Below are 16,962 nucleotides of genomic sequence, written 5' to 3' on the forward strand. Positions count from 1 at the left end.
CTGAGTATATCTTTTTCACCATCATACCTTTGTAGAGACAATCAAAAGCCATGAATTTAAGACCTGTATATACATGTATTAGTCTATTATACTGAATTAAATCATTCAACAATAAACTGAACTTTTGAAGTCCACTTTTGTCTGATACATTTACCACGACATCGTCCGTTTTCCGCATGCCGATCTCATCAGGATGGGCAACCTCGTCAAACACATCATTCCATGTCTTTTTACTGTTGAACCGAGAAAACCTATTCGACACAATGGGCTTTATTTTTTTGTTTACTTTAAGAATAACAGACGATGACAGCGTAAAAAAACTGTCTGCCATCTTCACATGTTTACTTCTTTACTTTCGTTAAATTAGTAGATAAAAACGAATGTGGGACGGTTCGCCCGGAAAGACCTTTCGCTCCGAGACGTTTCGCCCCGAGATGTTTCGCGCCTATTAATTATGTGGTAATTATGCAGTAAACTGATTAACACCATTAACTTCTAGCTGGACACTGAGGGCCTCCAAATTAGTTATAAAACATAGGTAATCATAGATTACTAAGCTCACCGAGACGGAGCATCACCCTTATGAGACATCACCTTCATAAGACCACCTTTATCATTTTATATGAAAATCATACTTTATGATCTTGGATATTCATGGATTCTGTTTTGACAAAATATCGTATATCATCTGATAAATTTTTTTATGATAATCATATGTTAATATGTTAATCAATACAATGATATAAAATTAAATATTGCATCATGTCATATTTCTAATATAATATATATCATATAATAAATAAAATACCGTAATAAACAATAATGAGATTTGATATTGTAACGTATGATATGACATTGTATTGTGTTATACCTTATTGTATTTGATCACATAATACAATATCATAAAAGATAATACAATATAGTATCATATTACAATATCATATTACATAATACATCATAACACTGAAACATGATATTATATTGTATAATATAGAATGATATTGTATTGAATGAAACTGAAACATATTTGATACATTATATGATATTATATCATATAATACAATATAATTTGATTCCAACATTGTATCTTATCAAATGATACAATATTATGTGATATGGTAAAATATTATAAAATACTTTATTATATTATACATATTGCATCATATGACACAATAAAATATATCACAATATCATATAATACAATTTTATGTGATATGATAATATATCATATAAACCAATATCATATCATACAATATCGTATGATACAATAGTATATAATATAACAATATCATATAATACAATTTCATGTGATATAATTCTATATTACTGAAACCAATATCATATTATACAATATTGTATGATACAATATTATAGAATATACAATATTGTATCATAGGATACAATATAATAGTTTGCAATATCTTATGTAATTGTATCATGTGATAAAATAATAAATTAAAAATACAATATAATATTATACAATATTGTATCATAATATACAATACTATACATAACAATATCATGATACATAATCATATCATAAAATATCAAAAAAATTGATACAATATCATATCGTATCGTATAACTTTTTATAATATAACATATGATATCATATTGTATCATATCAAACAATATTGTTTCATATCATACAATACTTTATCATAGGAATCATGTTATATCATTTATCAACAAACACATCTATCTATCGAGCTGGTTTGAGTGAGGTAGGAGATTTCTTTAGCATCCTTGATAATGGAGATCAAGCTCTGCTTCTGAAGCAACCTCTGCATTTAATTTATAATAAAGTTAAATCAACTATGCAAGCTATCATCTATAAAACATGTGACCTGTTCCAAAAAACTAAACCTCATCCAGCATCCGAAACCTATGGCTCAGATTCAGCATTCAAGCCCATCAGGTGCATTTGTATCATAAGACGCATCATCCATGCAATTTTGGTGAAGTTTGGACCAGTAATAACTAAGATATCATCATCAGAGGGCACTAGCAATTAAAACCTTAACTTCCTCCAGCATCCGCAACCTATGGCTCAGATTCAGCATCCATGCCTGTCAGGTGCATCTGTATCATAAGACACACCATCCATTCAAGTTTGGTGAAGTTAGGACCAGTAATAACTAAGATTTATTTTTTAGCATCCTTGATAATGGAGATCAAGCTCTGCATCTGAAGCTACCTCTGCGATTCATTCATATTACAGTTAAATCAACTATGCAAGTTTGAAATAGTGCTATCATCTATTAAACATGTGACCTGTTCCTAAAAACTTAACTTTATCCAGCATCCGAAACCAGACTATGCATTCAAGCCTGTCAGGTGCATCAGTATCATAAGACACACCATCCATGGAAGTCTGGTGAAGTAAGGACAAGTAATAACTAAGATATCATCATCAGAGGGCACCTGTTTCAAAAACTTTATCTAACCAGCTCTTAAAACCTTAACCTCCTCCAGCATCCGAAACCTATTGCTCAGATTCAGCATTCAAGCTTGTCAGGTGCATCAGTATCATAAGACGCACCACCCATACAAGTTTGGTGAAGTTAGGACCAGTAGTAACTAAGATATAATCATCAGAGGGCACCTGCAACAAAAACTTAACCAGCTCTAAAAACCTTAACCTCTTCCAGCATCCGAAACCTATTGCTCAGATTCAGCATTCAAGCTTGTCAGGTGCATCAGTATCATAAGACGCACCATCCATACAAGTTTGGTGAAGTTAGGACCAGTAGTAACTAAGATTAATCATCAGAGGGCACCTGCAACAAAAACTTTAACCAGCTCTAAAAACCTTAACCTCTTCCAGCATCCGAAACCTATTGCTCAGATTCAGAATTCAAGCTTGTCAGGTGCATCAGTATCATAAGACGCATCATCCATACAAGTTTGAAGTTAGGACCAGTAGTAACTTAGATATTGCTATCAATGGGCACCCGCAACAAAAACTTTAACCTGCTCCAAAAACCTTAACCTCCTCCAGCATCCGAAACCTATAGCTCAGATTCAGCACTCAAGACTGTCTGGTGCATCAGTATCATAAGGCACACCATCCATGCAAGTTTGGTGAAGTACAGACCAGCAGTAACTAAGATACTGCTATCAAAGGGCACCTGCAACAAAAACTTTAACCTGGTCCAACAACCTTAACCTCCTCCAGCATCTGAAATTTAGGACCCAGATTCAGCATCCAAGTCTTTCAAGTCCATAAGTAGGTCCAGATGCATCATCCATGCAAGTTTGGTGAAGATAGGACAAGTAATAGCTTAGATACAGGACCTGCAACAAAAACTTTAACCAGGTCCGGACGCCGACGCCGACGCCGAGGGTATAGCATAAGCTCTCCTTGACTTCGTCTCGGTGAGCTAAAAAGGGAAAGCTGATTAGACATTTGATTATGATTGCTTTATAAACATGATTATATATGCACGCGGATAATGATTTGGTACATTATATGAATTCAGATTTTTTCAAAGACAATTTAAAAAGAAGGATTTTTAATGCAGTCAATTTTAATATTTTGTATAAATATTTATCTTAAAACATCGCATTATACATATCGTTCTAAAAAATATATTTGATTATTGCGATGTATTTCATATTAATATTTACTCATTATATTTACTTAAATTAAAACACTGTGTATAAATGAAAAAAAAAATGTTTTCCGATGATTTATATATATAACCTGGATAAAATGACACTAAAAATAAGCAAAATTAACAATATTTTTTTTTAAATTTTCATTGTTTTCAAGTTGTGTATTGTATATATCCGACGTTATAAATTTTTATATGATGAATTACGATGTATTTCATCATGTCGCATATGTATATGTAACCGCTATTTCTCATAATTAACACCCGTCTCATAATTAATTTCTCCTCTTTAGCTTGTCATGGAGCGCCTCCAATTTAATTTTCACACCTTTATAAGGAGACCGATTCAGAACTTAATAACGATTGCTAAATAAACATAATTATAAATCTTCACGTGGATAATCGTTTGATACAATATTAAAGTTATCAGTGAATGTGCCACAATAAACATGATCATATGTTTTCAATAAAGTCAAAATTAATGACACGCATATATATCTATTTATAAATATTTATCTAAATATTATTATTTTTAAAACATCACAATATATATAATAATAATATATAATAAATAATATAGGTGCGAAACGTCTCAGCGCGAAAGGTCTTTAGGAGCGAAACGTCTCAGCGCGAAACGTCTATAGGAGCGAAACGTCCCGTTACCAAAAAGACCGAGAACATCGAATATCGATTTACTGCGTCTCCTACACGCTTTCTTTTAATCTTAAACACCGTCACTTTCAAACGCAAAGATGACAACATATAGTTTCATACGATGACGGAGCGGACACGAAAAATATCCGAACAAAAAAATTCTTCCAAAAAAACGGCAAAAAAAGAATTTGAGTCGGCGGGTATTTTTCGGGTCCGTCGCGTTTGGGCAAACATACAATCTTTTCATTTTGGCCTAAGGGTACCCAATTTACAATATTTTCCCAAAAAAGACTAAGTTCAACAGCTGTATTCTTTTCATAAATGATCAGAAATCATAATTCTAAGAATATACACACCTCTGATATATGTACAATTGATCTGCAAAAGAGTAACTTCTTATCTTGAATACTATAGGAGAAGTTATCCGTACAATAAGGGTACTCTTTTGGCAGCAGCCCGCCATCTTAATAACCAGATTTTCCTTTGGAAATCCTGGTTAAAAAACAGGTAAAGAACATTTTTGGATACGTCTCTATAAAAATATACTATTATATTCTCACCACACTAAATGGCAGGTGTTTTGATATGTTGATATGCAGGGTGTCCTGTGTCAATTGCATCCTGCTAATAACTTATTGATAAGCAGTAGTGTAGCATCAAGTATACAGAATTGCTGTATCAATGTATAATAGCATTGGGATTATTTTATAACACTGAGTTAATAAGGTAAGGGGAATATGATGTACCTTAAAGACAACTGGAGACAACACATGTCAAAGGGTAAGAAAAGAGGGGATTTTTTGTTATCATGTCTATTCTCTCTGTGTGAATACATTTCTGCGTCAACATCATTAACTTGTAATTGGATCTTGTCTCTTCATAGTCCAGCAATTGGTGATATTGTTGGAATTTGAAAGTGCAATTATTAAGTGAACTGGGGAGAACATATCTAGTTACAGAATTTTGAAATGCACTGAATTTTGATAAGACTCACTGACACGAGACAAACAGATTATCATTCTTGACATGCTTTATTTTTTGTCCCCCTCATTTCTAAGAGTAGGAAGCAGATGATGAACATTTAGCTAATGAATACAAGTTTATGTATAAAATACTTTATAATACAATAATTCCAAATATCTTCAACTGCAATATTATCATCATGCGCAGTTTCATAAAATTTTTCCAGGGAGATCCGAGGGTTATTTCAGTTTGCCAAGGGGGAGGGGGGGTCTGAGGCATATTTTTGTTATTTATATAATGTACTTTAAAGAAATTTGAATTTTACAGGGGGGGGGGGGGTCTGGATCCACCCACCCCCACCCCCACCCCTCCCCCCACCTAGATCCGCGCATGATCATGCTTCTCAATTAAATTTAGATAAAAATTCAGATTGCTCCTATATATTTTTTACACCTTGTACAGGTAAGGATATTCCAAATGAGATATAAATAACTTTTATTTAGTTAATTTATTAAGTTAATTTTGATAGATAAATCTGCATAAATATATCAATACATTTCACTTTAGCACTGTATATAATATATCTTAAATAGGCTTTTATTAACCTATTTGTTGAACTGTTCCAGCTGTTTTCACTTATTCAGATACAGGCCAAATACAGGTAATATACCAGGCAGCTTAAGTATACAAATGTATACATGTATCCCTTTTTATTAAAATCAGATAAAGACCAAAAAGGAAGGGAGTTGTTTATGCCGTATGCCCCCCCCCCCCCCCGAACCGTACTGGGCTTCTTCCGGTATTCCGGTAAGGGGTTAACCTCATTAACTGAGTGATGATAACCTGGGCTGCACTTCAACTTCGCATCTGCTGGCCCTCGATATATGTGAATGCTATATGTTCTGTCAGAGATACAATGTTATTTATGTCTCTGGTTCTGTGTAACGAGTCTTTTAACGATAATATGAGATTTCTCAAATCTTACCACGAGATTGCACAGAGGTAACTCAGTTTTCTTTTCAGTAGCTGAGTATTCCAACGTCAACAAATTTTGGCGCCAAAATTTGCAACGATGTGGAGTGCCGATCCCGATTATAATAGAATAATGAATTCAACATGAAAATTAAAGTAAGTGTGCCCAACAAATACTTACACTTCACATATGCAGTTTAAACTTGTTTTGCCCACCTGAATCCAATGAGAGAGAGAGAGAGAGAGAGAGAGAGAGAGAGAGAGAGAGAGAGAGAGAGAGAGAGAGAGAGAGAGAGAGAGAGACTTTTAATTTTTCAAAGTTTTAAATTAATATAGAGCAAGCTGAATTGGGACCATTTTCGTGAATATGCATGTACTTGCACGTATAAATATGTAGAACTAATTTATAGTAATTTGTTGATAATTGTGGCCGAGGGCACAGGCACCCGATTTTTTTTAATTCAATTTTTTATAATAAACTATGCATGTATATATGAACAAATATTTAATCAGTTATGTGTTATTTTGTCGAAGATTATTTTTTTTCCTTATAAGAAACATCAGTTGACTGTAGGTGAGGGTTACACAGGAAATCTACGAAAATATAGGCATTATATACATGTAGCGAATTCTATACTGATTTCAAAGTATAATTAAGAATTTTCCAGTATATCATCTATTATGGGGCCATTATCCCTTGATATTAACAAGCAATTATTCTCATTAGTTCAACTGTATATCAACGAAACTTGTAGCTCTGTTTAATATAATATAGTTTATGTCCATGTTTCTTAATCTCGTAGATATAACGTATTTTGCTTTTTTGTAATTAAATATTATGTTATAACAGCTGTAAGTTTTGTACAATTTTTCTATTTTAATGGTAAAGACCTCGTAAGTTGTCAGAATTTGTGTCCTAACCATTTGTATATGTATGTTTTATATTCACTATTTATGATATCCATTTCATAAGAAATTATTTTTGTCCGTTCGATTTGTTAACATATCACGATGAAAGATTCAAAATTTGGCAACCGGGCTTTTCTACAGAAATTCTGATGATTTATAAATGCATGGTGCAGAATCCAGTATAGCACCGTACTGTAACTCGTTGAAAAAAAAATAAAGTAAAAATGAACAAGAAATTTATATTTCATGTACTGATACAGAAGTTTTTTTTCATAAGACATTTGTCGTTAAAATTCCGAAATTCTCATTTTGAATGCGGAGGATTTGACAAGCCTTGTACTTGAATACATTACCGTACAGTGTTCTTTCATACACTAGTTATATAATTTATCTCAAAGAATGATTCCTTATTCCTTAAATAAAACAAGTTTTAAGCTTTTTAAAACCATTATAACCCCATAAAGATAATTTTAAAAAATGGTTCCACTTTTGTACGTACTTACGAATTTACCAGGAAAGGTTCTTTTACACTCAAGAGTATTTACATGTATATATAAATGGCGACTTTCAAGTCTCAATTGCTAAAGAACATGTTTATTCAATGTATATAGCTCTAATTTGTAAAAGGAATTTATAGACGTATAAAAGTGGTTAGCTACCAGTGTAAATGTTGGGCATTGGCACATTCACATTCTCATGTGATTGAAATGGCCCACGGGCCTCTAATAATTTTGCGGACCATTATTGCATATCTTTTAGAATGTTTGTATTAATTACATGCATTCAAATTATACCTCGTTGGTTTTTTCACAGCTGTTTAGCCCTTTTCTTGGCTATGGTAATATGGTAAATGTATTGTAGTTTAAGTCGGAGACATATGTATAAAATGTGTATACATGTACACATGTATATGAATATAGAATGCAACACAGGTGCTGTATGTGGCCGCTTTTATTAATTCGATTTTCCTTACTACTTCACATACATGTAAGTATGAATATATACTGAAAGAATATTGATGCATTTTGCACCGGCATTTTTATCCGAATAAATTCCATTCCTATTCCGATTTGCAAGATTTTAATTCTTTTATTCATTCATTTAGTCCATCAAATTCAAATTTAACGATCGTTAGTTTATACAACTGGTCATGTTATATCCTCTTCTTACACGCATGGCTATTGCGTTTCCCAATGTCCATGTTGCAAATATTTTTTTTTTAAATAGCTAAATGAAACTAATAACCAAGTATACAGAGCAGTAAAAAATGATTATAATTAGGGGTCAGAAGAATCAACTCTATTTATGTCAGCATCTCACAATAGGCAACCTAAAGAACGGAGTTGAAACTTATACATGCATGTATGTGCGCATATACTAGTATGTATGGCCAAGATCTTAACATCACTAAACAAAAATCAATTACTTCTGTTTAAATTTTGAATAGTTTGATTCATATCCGGCATCTCTGTCTTCAGCATACACGTATCAAACTACACATTAATGTCTCCTTGCTTGTTACGATGTATGTTCTGTCGCATTTTGTTGCATGCAAGTTATTTTTATAAAAGGTTAGTCAAGTCACCACAAATAGAACATGTATTTAAGTATTTTATTGTAACAAAATATAATCCGATTTCTAACAGTGTATAAATAACTCCTGACTTTGTTAAGACTGACTAGATTAGGCCCGCTGGGGCTTACTATGCGCCATTTTGGACAGTCGCGACATGCGCTTTATATTATTTTGCTGGCAGTACGGTAGTTCTAGAGTTATAATGGCGCGCTGGCTTTTCTTTCTGAAACTCTGCCCATTGTAATCATGCTTTGGACCACAAGAAAACTCAAACGCCGACTTTGGGCGTGTGAAAGGAACTTCAACCCGTTCAAGTCGTCGTGATATTGAGTTTAATTCAATATTTTTACCGTTGTTAATTTTACTGTTTCTCGCAGATTTCACCCTTGCCAGTGGCCAAACCGACTTATATCCGGAATGTTTCAGGGATAGGTCGGGGGTCTCGGGATACCCCATGCTCTCTGTGTACAGTGACTCAGACAGGTCCACCACGTTGACGATTTTGTTGTTGTTTTCGTCCAGTTCCGGTGCCTCATCCTGGGACCGCGCGCTCCGCAGGACGGGCGCGGTTTTTGGCCTCCGGGTCAAAGTTCGGCTGTAACTGGAGAAATCCTCCTTGTCGTCCGGCTTCACCAAGAGTTTCATGTTTATATGAGAACACACTAGACCGTTTGCGTTTGTTTTCATAACAGGATGACGAGACGTTTCATTGGCCTGTCGTATTGCCTCCATATTTATATTTGAGTCCGTATTTTGTCGCCTTAGTATACACTGCTCTAGTTTTTTGATGGTCTGTATTTTACTTGCCGACTTACAGCGTTGTAATTGTCTCACAGGGAATCCGTTATTGTATTTCACAAATAGCGGAGCTGTTTCGTACTTACTATATTGCGTCACAGAAACGTCATTTTCCTGGTCGTCGTTTGTCCCTATTTCACAATAACCGTGACGCGAGTCAAAGTTCTGAATATAATAAGATTGTCTGTCGCTCAAACTGTGCGTGAACTTATTGTTCTTGATAGGTTCTTCGTCATCTGACAAAGCCATGCTATCCATATTTTTAGACAAATTTAAATCAGTCAGTTCGGATATACTACTTCCGGCACCGCTCTCCCGAATTTTACTCAGTCTGCTGCACCCTGAGGACACTCGACTCTTTCCAGACAACAGGCGACTTCTGGCTGAGGACGTCCTCATCCGCTGAAAGTCGTCTGCAAACTCCCCGAACTCGTGCTCGGAGTCGTCATCAATAATAGTGACGTCTTCTGCGATACTTCTTACGCTGGGAGTTGCTGACATAGGGCGGGAAGAGCTTGGGCGCTTTGCCGACCCAGATGCTGATTGAGATTCGAACACATCTTCCGTTTCACCGTTCTCGGCTGTAGTGTGTTTTACCGTCACTGAGATAATCCCAGAACCTGGCCTGTTGAAGTCTAAATCACTCTCACTTCCGATTCCAGAATCACGTTTTCCTCTGTGTTCCATTTCTAAATTCTCCTTTTCCATTTCTTCTTTCTTTCTCTGTCTTTCCTCCTCCTCCACTTCCCGTCGCTCTTCTTCTTTTCTCTTTTCCTCTTCCTGCCTCTTTTCTTCTTCCCGCTTTCGTTCTTCTTCGTCCTTCTCCTGTTTTATTCTCTCTTCTTCCTTTCTTTTTTCCTCCTGAATTCGCAACTCTTCTTGTCTCTTCTTTTCTTCGGCTTGAATTTTCATTGTGTACCCCATCATCAAAGCTTTCCTCCGTTCTCGTTTGGCCTTTTCTTCTGCAGACAATTCGGGTTTCTTTGGTTCCTCTTTTTTCACCTCCTCCTCCTCCTTTTTCTCTTCCTCCCCTTCTTTCTTTTCATCGCCCCCTTCCTGCTTATTTTCGTCCTCCTCGGCGATTGTTGCCTGTTTGGGCTCCTCTCTTACTGGTTCCTCGAACGGTTCACCGGTGTCACCCAGAAGAAATATTCGAAAATCTGCGAATAAAGTATACGAACTTTGAATAAAAAGGTAAAAAGAATGTGCAATCAGTATTGGACATCGTATTTATAAATGTACTACAGTAGCAGGCAAAGATGCGCTCACAATGAACTTATTTGCTTTGCTTTCTCATAAAACTCATGAAATACTACATAATTTTAACCATGCAATTGCTGGGGTTTTCGCTAAACTTTCGAAATTGTTCCAACACTGGCTTATACAGATGTCAGTTACAGGTTTCCCTATATTTACTGTCCAGAGTGTTTCCCCAGTGATGGACTGAGACTTACCCCTGTAGTTGATCTGCCCGTCGTTATCGAGGTCAGCCGTCTTGATGAACTCCGCGATCTCTTCATCCGTCATCATCTCCCCCAGCCCCATCATAAGCTCATAGATGTCTGACGTCGTGATGACGCCATCAGCGTCCTTGTCGATCAGGCTGAAGGCGGACTTGATGTCCTCCTCGAAGTCGTCCCCGGTCGCCTGTCGTCGCTGCTCTATCACCTTCTCGTCCCATTCCAGCTCGTTAATGTTGCCATAGGCTGAAAATACAGAAAGCCAGACTGAAAACTGATTGGAGAAACTGGAGGGGATACTTCATTCCACTGCTATCATAGATGCATGCATATGGGAACATACATTTGAACTTATGAACATATAGATATGCATTCAGAAATTAAATGATATTAAACTTATACAGAAAACAAACATACCCTGACATATCTTGATCATATTGTGTTTGGGTTTCATTCGATTAGATTATAGTGGTCACGTGACCAGAGAGCGATATTCATTCACATATTTCAAGAAGAGGATAATGTTGAATATTGCCCACAAACTGACAGATATTGAAAGTCCGAGACGATGCTATGTGTGTTGTTTTTTTAATAATGGGTCATATACCAACGAATTTTCTGTTTGGGTCAACGCTTTGAGGACATGTTTGTTCTGAAGATGTGTTTCATGGTTCTGTTCCATTCCGTTCGTGCGTGTCCGTTTTTCTAGGACTCAGTTCAAGACCTAACAAACAGGTGCGACTAATACCAGAAACATGTTCAAAGGAAGCGTGGGCACGTTTAATCGTGCAAGTGCTTTTTGTCAAAGTGTTTTAAATTATTTTATTTAAATCCTTTTATTAATTTCCAATTGAAATGAATTCAATAAAACATGCGTCCAATATCAGGGGCTGACAGGTGATATAGATGATCGTACATAACCGGAATGCTATGGGTGTGTTCAGTGCCCCGTATCGATGTCAGCGTCAAGTCTCAGCTCGAGATAAACTAACACATCAAACTCTTTATCAGGAATTTATTATAATGCGCAATTATATCAAGGAAACACTAATGGAATCTAAATTAATACATCAACTTTTTACAAAATGAAGAGATATTTAAACGTCAGTGTGGGGTGTTCGGAGATAATTATGTGCTGTTTTATTATAAATAGGCTGCACACAGAACAAATTTTTATTGGTGTCCTTTAAAAGTAATAAGAGCGCAGTCGCAATGCTTCGTCATTGTGTGACTTTTATCTGGTGTTAATAAGCCAGTATCTTGTAGCAGACCTCCAGGAGAAATTGGTCGACTGGGGGGTAGTGTAATACGGTCCCTCAGCCTCAGATGTCTGGGTAGGGAACCAGAAATTGGCGGCTGCATGTGTGGACAGGTCCATAAATTGAATTTTATGGCATGGATGATTTAGTGAAATAAATCACGGTTGGGGATATTGTTTGCAATGTTGGTCTTGTTTAAATGCGTTCAGTAAACAACACGTTTACGACTGTTTTTATCCAATTAAATGAACGTATGTGATGCATGTAAATAAACCAGTGGCATAAGACATAGTGAAAAAAAAGTGGATCTCTCCATGTCATCCAACAACGATACACGAGTACATGTGTACCTACAGCCTTGGGAAAACTTACAAACACAGAATAAAAGAGTTCTTGCAATTGATCACATGATCACAATAAACGGGTGCATACTCTATACTGTACAGTGTACCTATACATGTATAGTATATGGTTTTATTTGACAGTTTACAAATACTTACACAATAAACGGATACTTACTGAGTATAGGGGTGCTCACACTAGAATATGGGTACTTTAACAGTGAATGCGTACTTACTCGGTCTACGGACACATGTACTTACACAGAATATCGACAGCTACAGGCAAAATATTGGTTTATTCGTTTATACGGGTACTTATATATCAGTAGTATATTACATGTAGTAGTTATAGAAACACTATTTACGGGTACTTTCACATTACATCGGTACTTATAGACATATACGGGTACTTATACTATCGGAGGTTATTTATAGACATACGGGTACTTGTATTATATTGGGTACTAACTATCGGCGGTTAATTACAGACATACGGGTACTCACTGTCGATGCAGGCCGTGCGGATCATGTCCATGATGGGTTCATCGTTAGGGTTCAGCTGCAGGGTCTTCATCAGGGGGAATATGTTATCCACGTTAATGTTGATTTCTCCGTTGACTGTGACCAACTCGAACGCTGTCTTAATGGCTGATTAAAAAATAAAGAAAATATGTACATGTCTGTGTAAGGAATCAATGCATGGGTCTAGCTGATATATTTTATCTTCTTAGAGGAAAGGGAATGATATAGTGTCCGTAAAAAGGTAAAAGCGGGAGATTAAAAATCATTGATTATATTGATTCGGGTGATGGCTTGTGCTTATCCGTCAACCTCTACCTTTCAATTAAGACTTTGCTATCAACCATTTGGAATTAAAATGCAGGATGATAAATCGTTTCCCACTTTTCAAAAATATCGGTAATCCATCTTAGTATGTGTTGAGAAGGTACTTAACATAAAAATGTGGTGGAATTTTTATATTTCATTCCGGTACACTAGTCTCATTCATATGATATGTAAATGATCATTAAATATTTAAAAAAAAGTAAGAAAAAAATCGTCTAAAGTTTATATGTGTAACACTAAGTGATTATATAGACTATCTTGTGGTACGTATCCGTGGTTGAGATTCTATGACCTATTCCACTTCGTAATAGGGCAGTAAGTCAGCAGGATTTGACAACAGAGTTTAAGGGATAATGACTTAAACGCACCGAGTATCGAATTTTTAACGAACTATAGGCCTGAATTAAAATGTTTACCTATCTGCATGTGTGAGAGAATTTGTGGGATCTTTATCAAACTCTTGGTATGTCTCCGTTCTCTAAAACAAGCAGAGACAGTAAGCTATTGATCCGACATTGTTCTATCGCCTTACGATCTTAGCCAGAGAAATCCGATGTTTCCAAAAATGTCCAGAGTCAACACCAGACAAAAGTATGCACTCGTGTGAATGTCACGATATTTCCTCCAGAGATGTACATAAACCTCTTCTATACAGATCTTTCACGTTCTCTCACTCTTATTAAACATCGAGTTATTCAAAAATTAAAAGACTGTACTTTCTGACATACACCGACTCTTGTATATAGCATGTTTAGAGGGATTTGTAATCTTAAATCAAGTGCAAGATTAATATTAAAAAGGAGGCATAAAATTAACTTAATAAACAAGTGGTTTATTGGTGAAAACGAAATTGTAACTATAATAAGTAATGCTATTTCATGTATTTGTATAAATACTTTGAAACAAGCAGAAAAACGACATTTATAAATCATCGATACGATTAATCATCAATCGTCGGTCCCTATATACAAATATATTTCTCTTGTAATACCAGATTAAAGATAAAAATGCATATAGGTAAGTGTATTAGTACATGTTTATGTCAGAAGAATATAGAAGGATGGATTTCAAAACTAATTGTTGTAGATTTTACTGTGTGAATCAAAATCACATTTACACAATGTAACAACTAATATAAATATCATCCATCAAATTGACTCTGTATTTACATAAACATAAAGTAAAATACAATAAAAAGACCAATAAGCCATAACCTTAAGACATACAATTAAAGACATACATACGGACAGACAAACAGCTACAGACATGTATCGAACAGACGGATTAATCAATGTCCAATTTAAGTATTAATAGAGAGAGAGAGAGAGAGAGAGAGAGAGAGAGAGAGAGAGACCTACCGTCCAACACGAGTTGTCTGAACACTTCCTGTGGGTCCACCTCTTCCACCTTTTCCATCTTTTTCTTGGAGTCATTTTCCGCCTGCAGAGAAAGATTACAAGTCATTATGGAGGGGCAGAACCAAACCCACTACATCCTCTCAGAGCGCCTTCTCTCCGATACAAGTTCCCGCCACTTTAATGTCCTTCAGTGAGGTTTTCTCCATACAAATTATTATGATCCCCTTTTGTGACAGTTAATTTTCTGGTCCATATTTCTCAAAGAATATACCGGAAATCATATCCCAGAACTGTGCAAATCAATCAATCGCTTGCTAGCCAGTAATCGGTCCCTCTAATTTCCCCTTCCTCGATACCTTCGTTAAATAGTAGCTGTTTGATTTTTGTTCACACAATTTGTTTAGATGTAATCCAAACACTTAACAGTTTTTTACGAGTAACTACCACGTTCGTACAGTATAATCAATGCCGAATTTTAAATTCCTATGCGAGAACGATCTGCTTTAGCTATTAGACCCAAATAGGACGACTTTCAATGTAAGATGAACCAACCCCCGGTGATTGGTCACTCAAACAAGACAGTAGGACTGGGGGTCTGTAAAGCGATGCTTCACGGGGGTTCAGCCACCACATAGCCAATGTTATTTCTGATACGTGAGCTTTTTCTTCAGAAAAAGTTGACAAATTTTTATTTGTAGTCTTTTCATTAATTTAAAAGTCCAGACGATGGATTTCCAAATTGAGATCCTAACTGAACAACGGCAATGCCAAATTTTTAATTTGGTTTTCTTCCGACGCACAATTTTGGAAACTTTTAAACAGACACTGGATACATGCTAAATGGTGAATGCCGTTCTTGAATTAAGCTATAATAAATATCATTGGTTATAAAAGTGTTCAAAGTAACTGATAGTTTCGGAATTATACTAACCTGAATTTTTAATTCATTGACGATATCCGCAAATTGAACGCCGTGTTTCAGCGCCTTGGAGATTCGGGCTCGGTGTTCAACAAAAAAAGGTGGGAAAAATTTTTGTGCCCAAACACCGACTGAAAATTAGGCAAACAGATTGTAAAAAATATACATAGTGCAGTAAGTGTATAACCATGATCGAGATTGGACTTTGGAGGCTCCAGATAGGCCTTTTTCTGTGTCGAAGTATGCGAATAAGTGTCAAAACCTGTAAGTCAACTGTGAAGAAATCTCCGTCCGCCATTTTGAAAAATGCTCTGAAAAATGCTCTGAGAAAGACTCGCTGTGTATTGGTGATCGTCATAATCGTGTCCATAATCGCGTCCAGAGCCTTACAACAGTGTGGTGATGTCGAATTAAACCCAGGACCCTTGAACGAGGATGACAGTCGTCAACTCACAAGACAAACACAGAGAAAGCTGACGTTTGAAAACCGAGGAGATTCGGACGTTCTGAGAGCCATCGGAGAATTAGGTAAAGATTTAAGAGAAGACATTCGCTCTATTAACGATAAACTAGCGGCACTTGAGAAAAAGATAGACAATTATGAAACAACGGTAGAAAATTTGAAACAGCATAATAAAGCTTTAGAAGATAGAGTGCTACAGCTCGAAAACAAAATTAAAACAAGCCAAGATCAGAAAAGGCAGTATAACGTCATATTGCATGGAATAGAGGATGGGGACACCAAACCACAAGAGACGTACCAGAGAGCCTACTCACTTATGGAAGAGCTCCAGTTACCCAATATCAATATCGACCAGGCATACAGACTCGGAAAACCAGGACAGAAGACGCAGAACCCACGCCCAATAATGATCAAGCTAACAAGTGTGATGGACAAGGAAATGGTTATTCATAAATCCAGAGAAATTCCGTACAAGAATCGTCCAAGGCTAACTGAGGATTTCCCTCCCGAACTAAGAGACACAAGAAAGAAACTAATACCATTCCTAATAAAAGCAAAGAATAACGGGAAAAAGGCCTCGCTTACTAGAGATAAGCTCCGAATCGAAAGCAAAATGTACTCTTTAGAAGATCTGGAAAACGATGCTCATAAATAGGAACTCGGCCGCCCACTGTTTACTGTAAATAAGGACATTGTAAATAATGACATTACAAATGATTATTCTATTGTTATTGAAAATGTACAACCAGTGATGAACATTAGTGTTGTATCATGGAATATAGAAAGTTTAGCAAGTAAATTACGCTCCAATAAAAGTGAAGTGTATT

At 35.9% G+C, this 16,962-nt stretch overlaps 2 protein-coding genes across 7 annotated transcripts in view; both read right to left on the reverse strand.

Annotated features, from left to right (window-relative positions):
• The window catches only part of LOC105323229 (tumor protein p53-inducible protein 11), a 46,627-nt gene extending 40,318 nt beyond the window's left edge, over positions 1 to 6,309 (reverse strand). The window contains exon 1 of one of the 2 annotated variants that reach the window (XM_034449622.2): positions 6,220 to 6,309. The gene's annotated coding sequence lies outside the window, so the exon portion shown is untranslated. The remainder of the gene's footprint in view (positions 1 to 6,219) is intronic. The other variant, XM_034449616.2, reaches the window with a different exon arrangement.
• Positions 6,310 to 8,713: 2,404 nt separating this feature from the next.
• The window catches only part of LOC105323227 (uncharacterized), a 29,051-nt gene continuing 20,802 nt past the window's right edge, over positions 8,714 to 16,962 (reverse strand). For 3 of the 5 annotated variants that reach the window (XM_011422256.4, XM_011422253.4, XM_011422254.4), the window contains 4 exons: positions 14,754 to 14,835; positions 13,054 to 13,197; positions 10,944 to 11,195; positions 8,714 to 10,649 (listed from right to left, as the gene is read on the reverse strand). In XM_011422256.4, coding sequence (XP_011420558.3) covers positions 8,800 to 10,649; positions 10,944 to 11,195; positions 13,054 to 13,197; positions 14,754 to 14,835 — 2,328 coding nt within the window. In that variant the 3' untranslated portion in view covers positions 8,714 to 8,799. Of the gene's footprint in view, positions 10,650 to 10,943; positions 11,196 to 13,053; positions 13,198 to 14,753; positions 14,836 to 15,024; positions 15,476 to 15,684; positions 15,739 to 16,962 lie in introns of those variants that run through there. The other 2 variants (XM_066084019.1, XM_034449737.2) reach the window with 2 other exon arrangements.

This window comes from Magallana gigas, chromosome 5, assembly GCF_963853765.1.
Source record: "Magallana gigas chromosome 5, xbMagGiga1.1, whole genome shotgun sequence".
Classification (NCBI taxonomy): domain Eukaryota; kingdom Metazoa; phylum Mollusca; class Bivalvia; order Ostreida; family Ostreidae; genus Magallana; species Magallana gigas.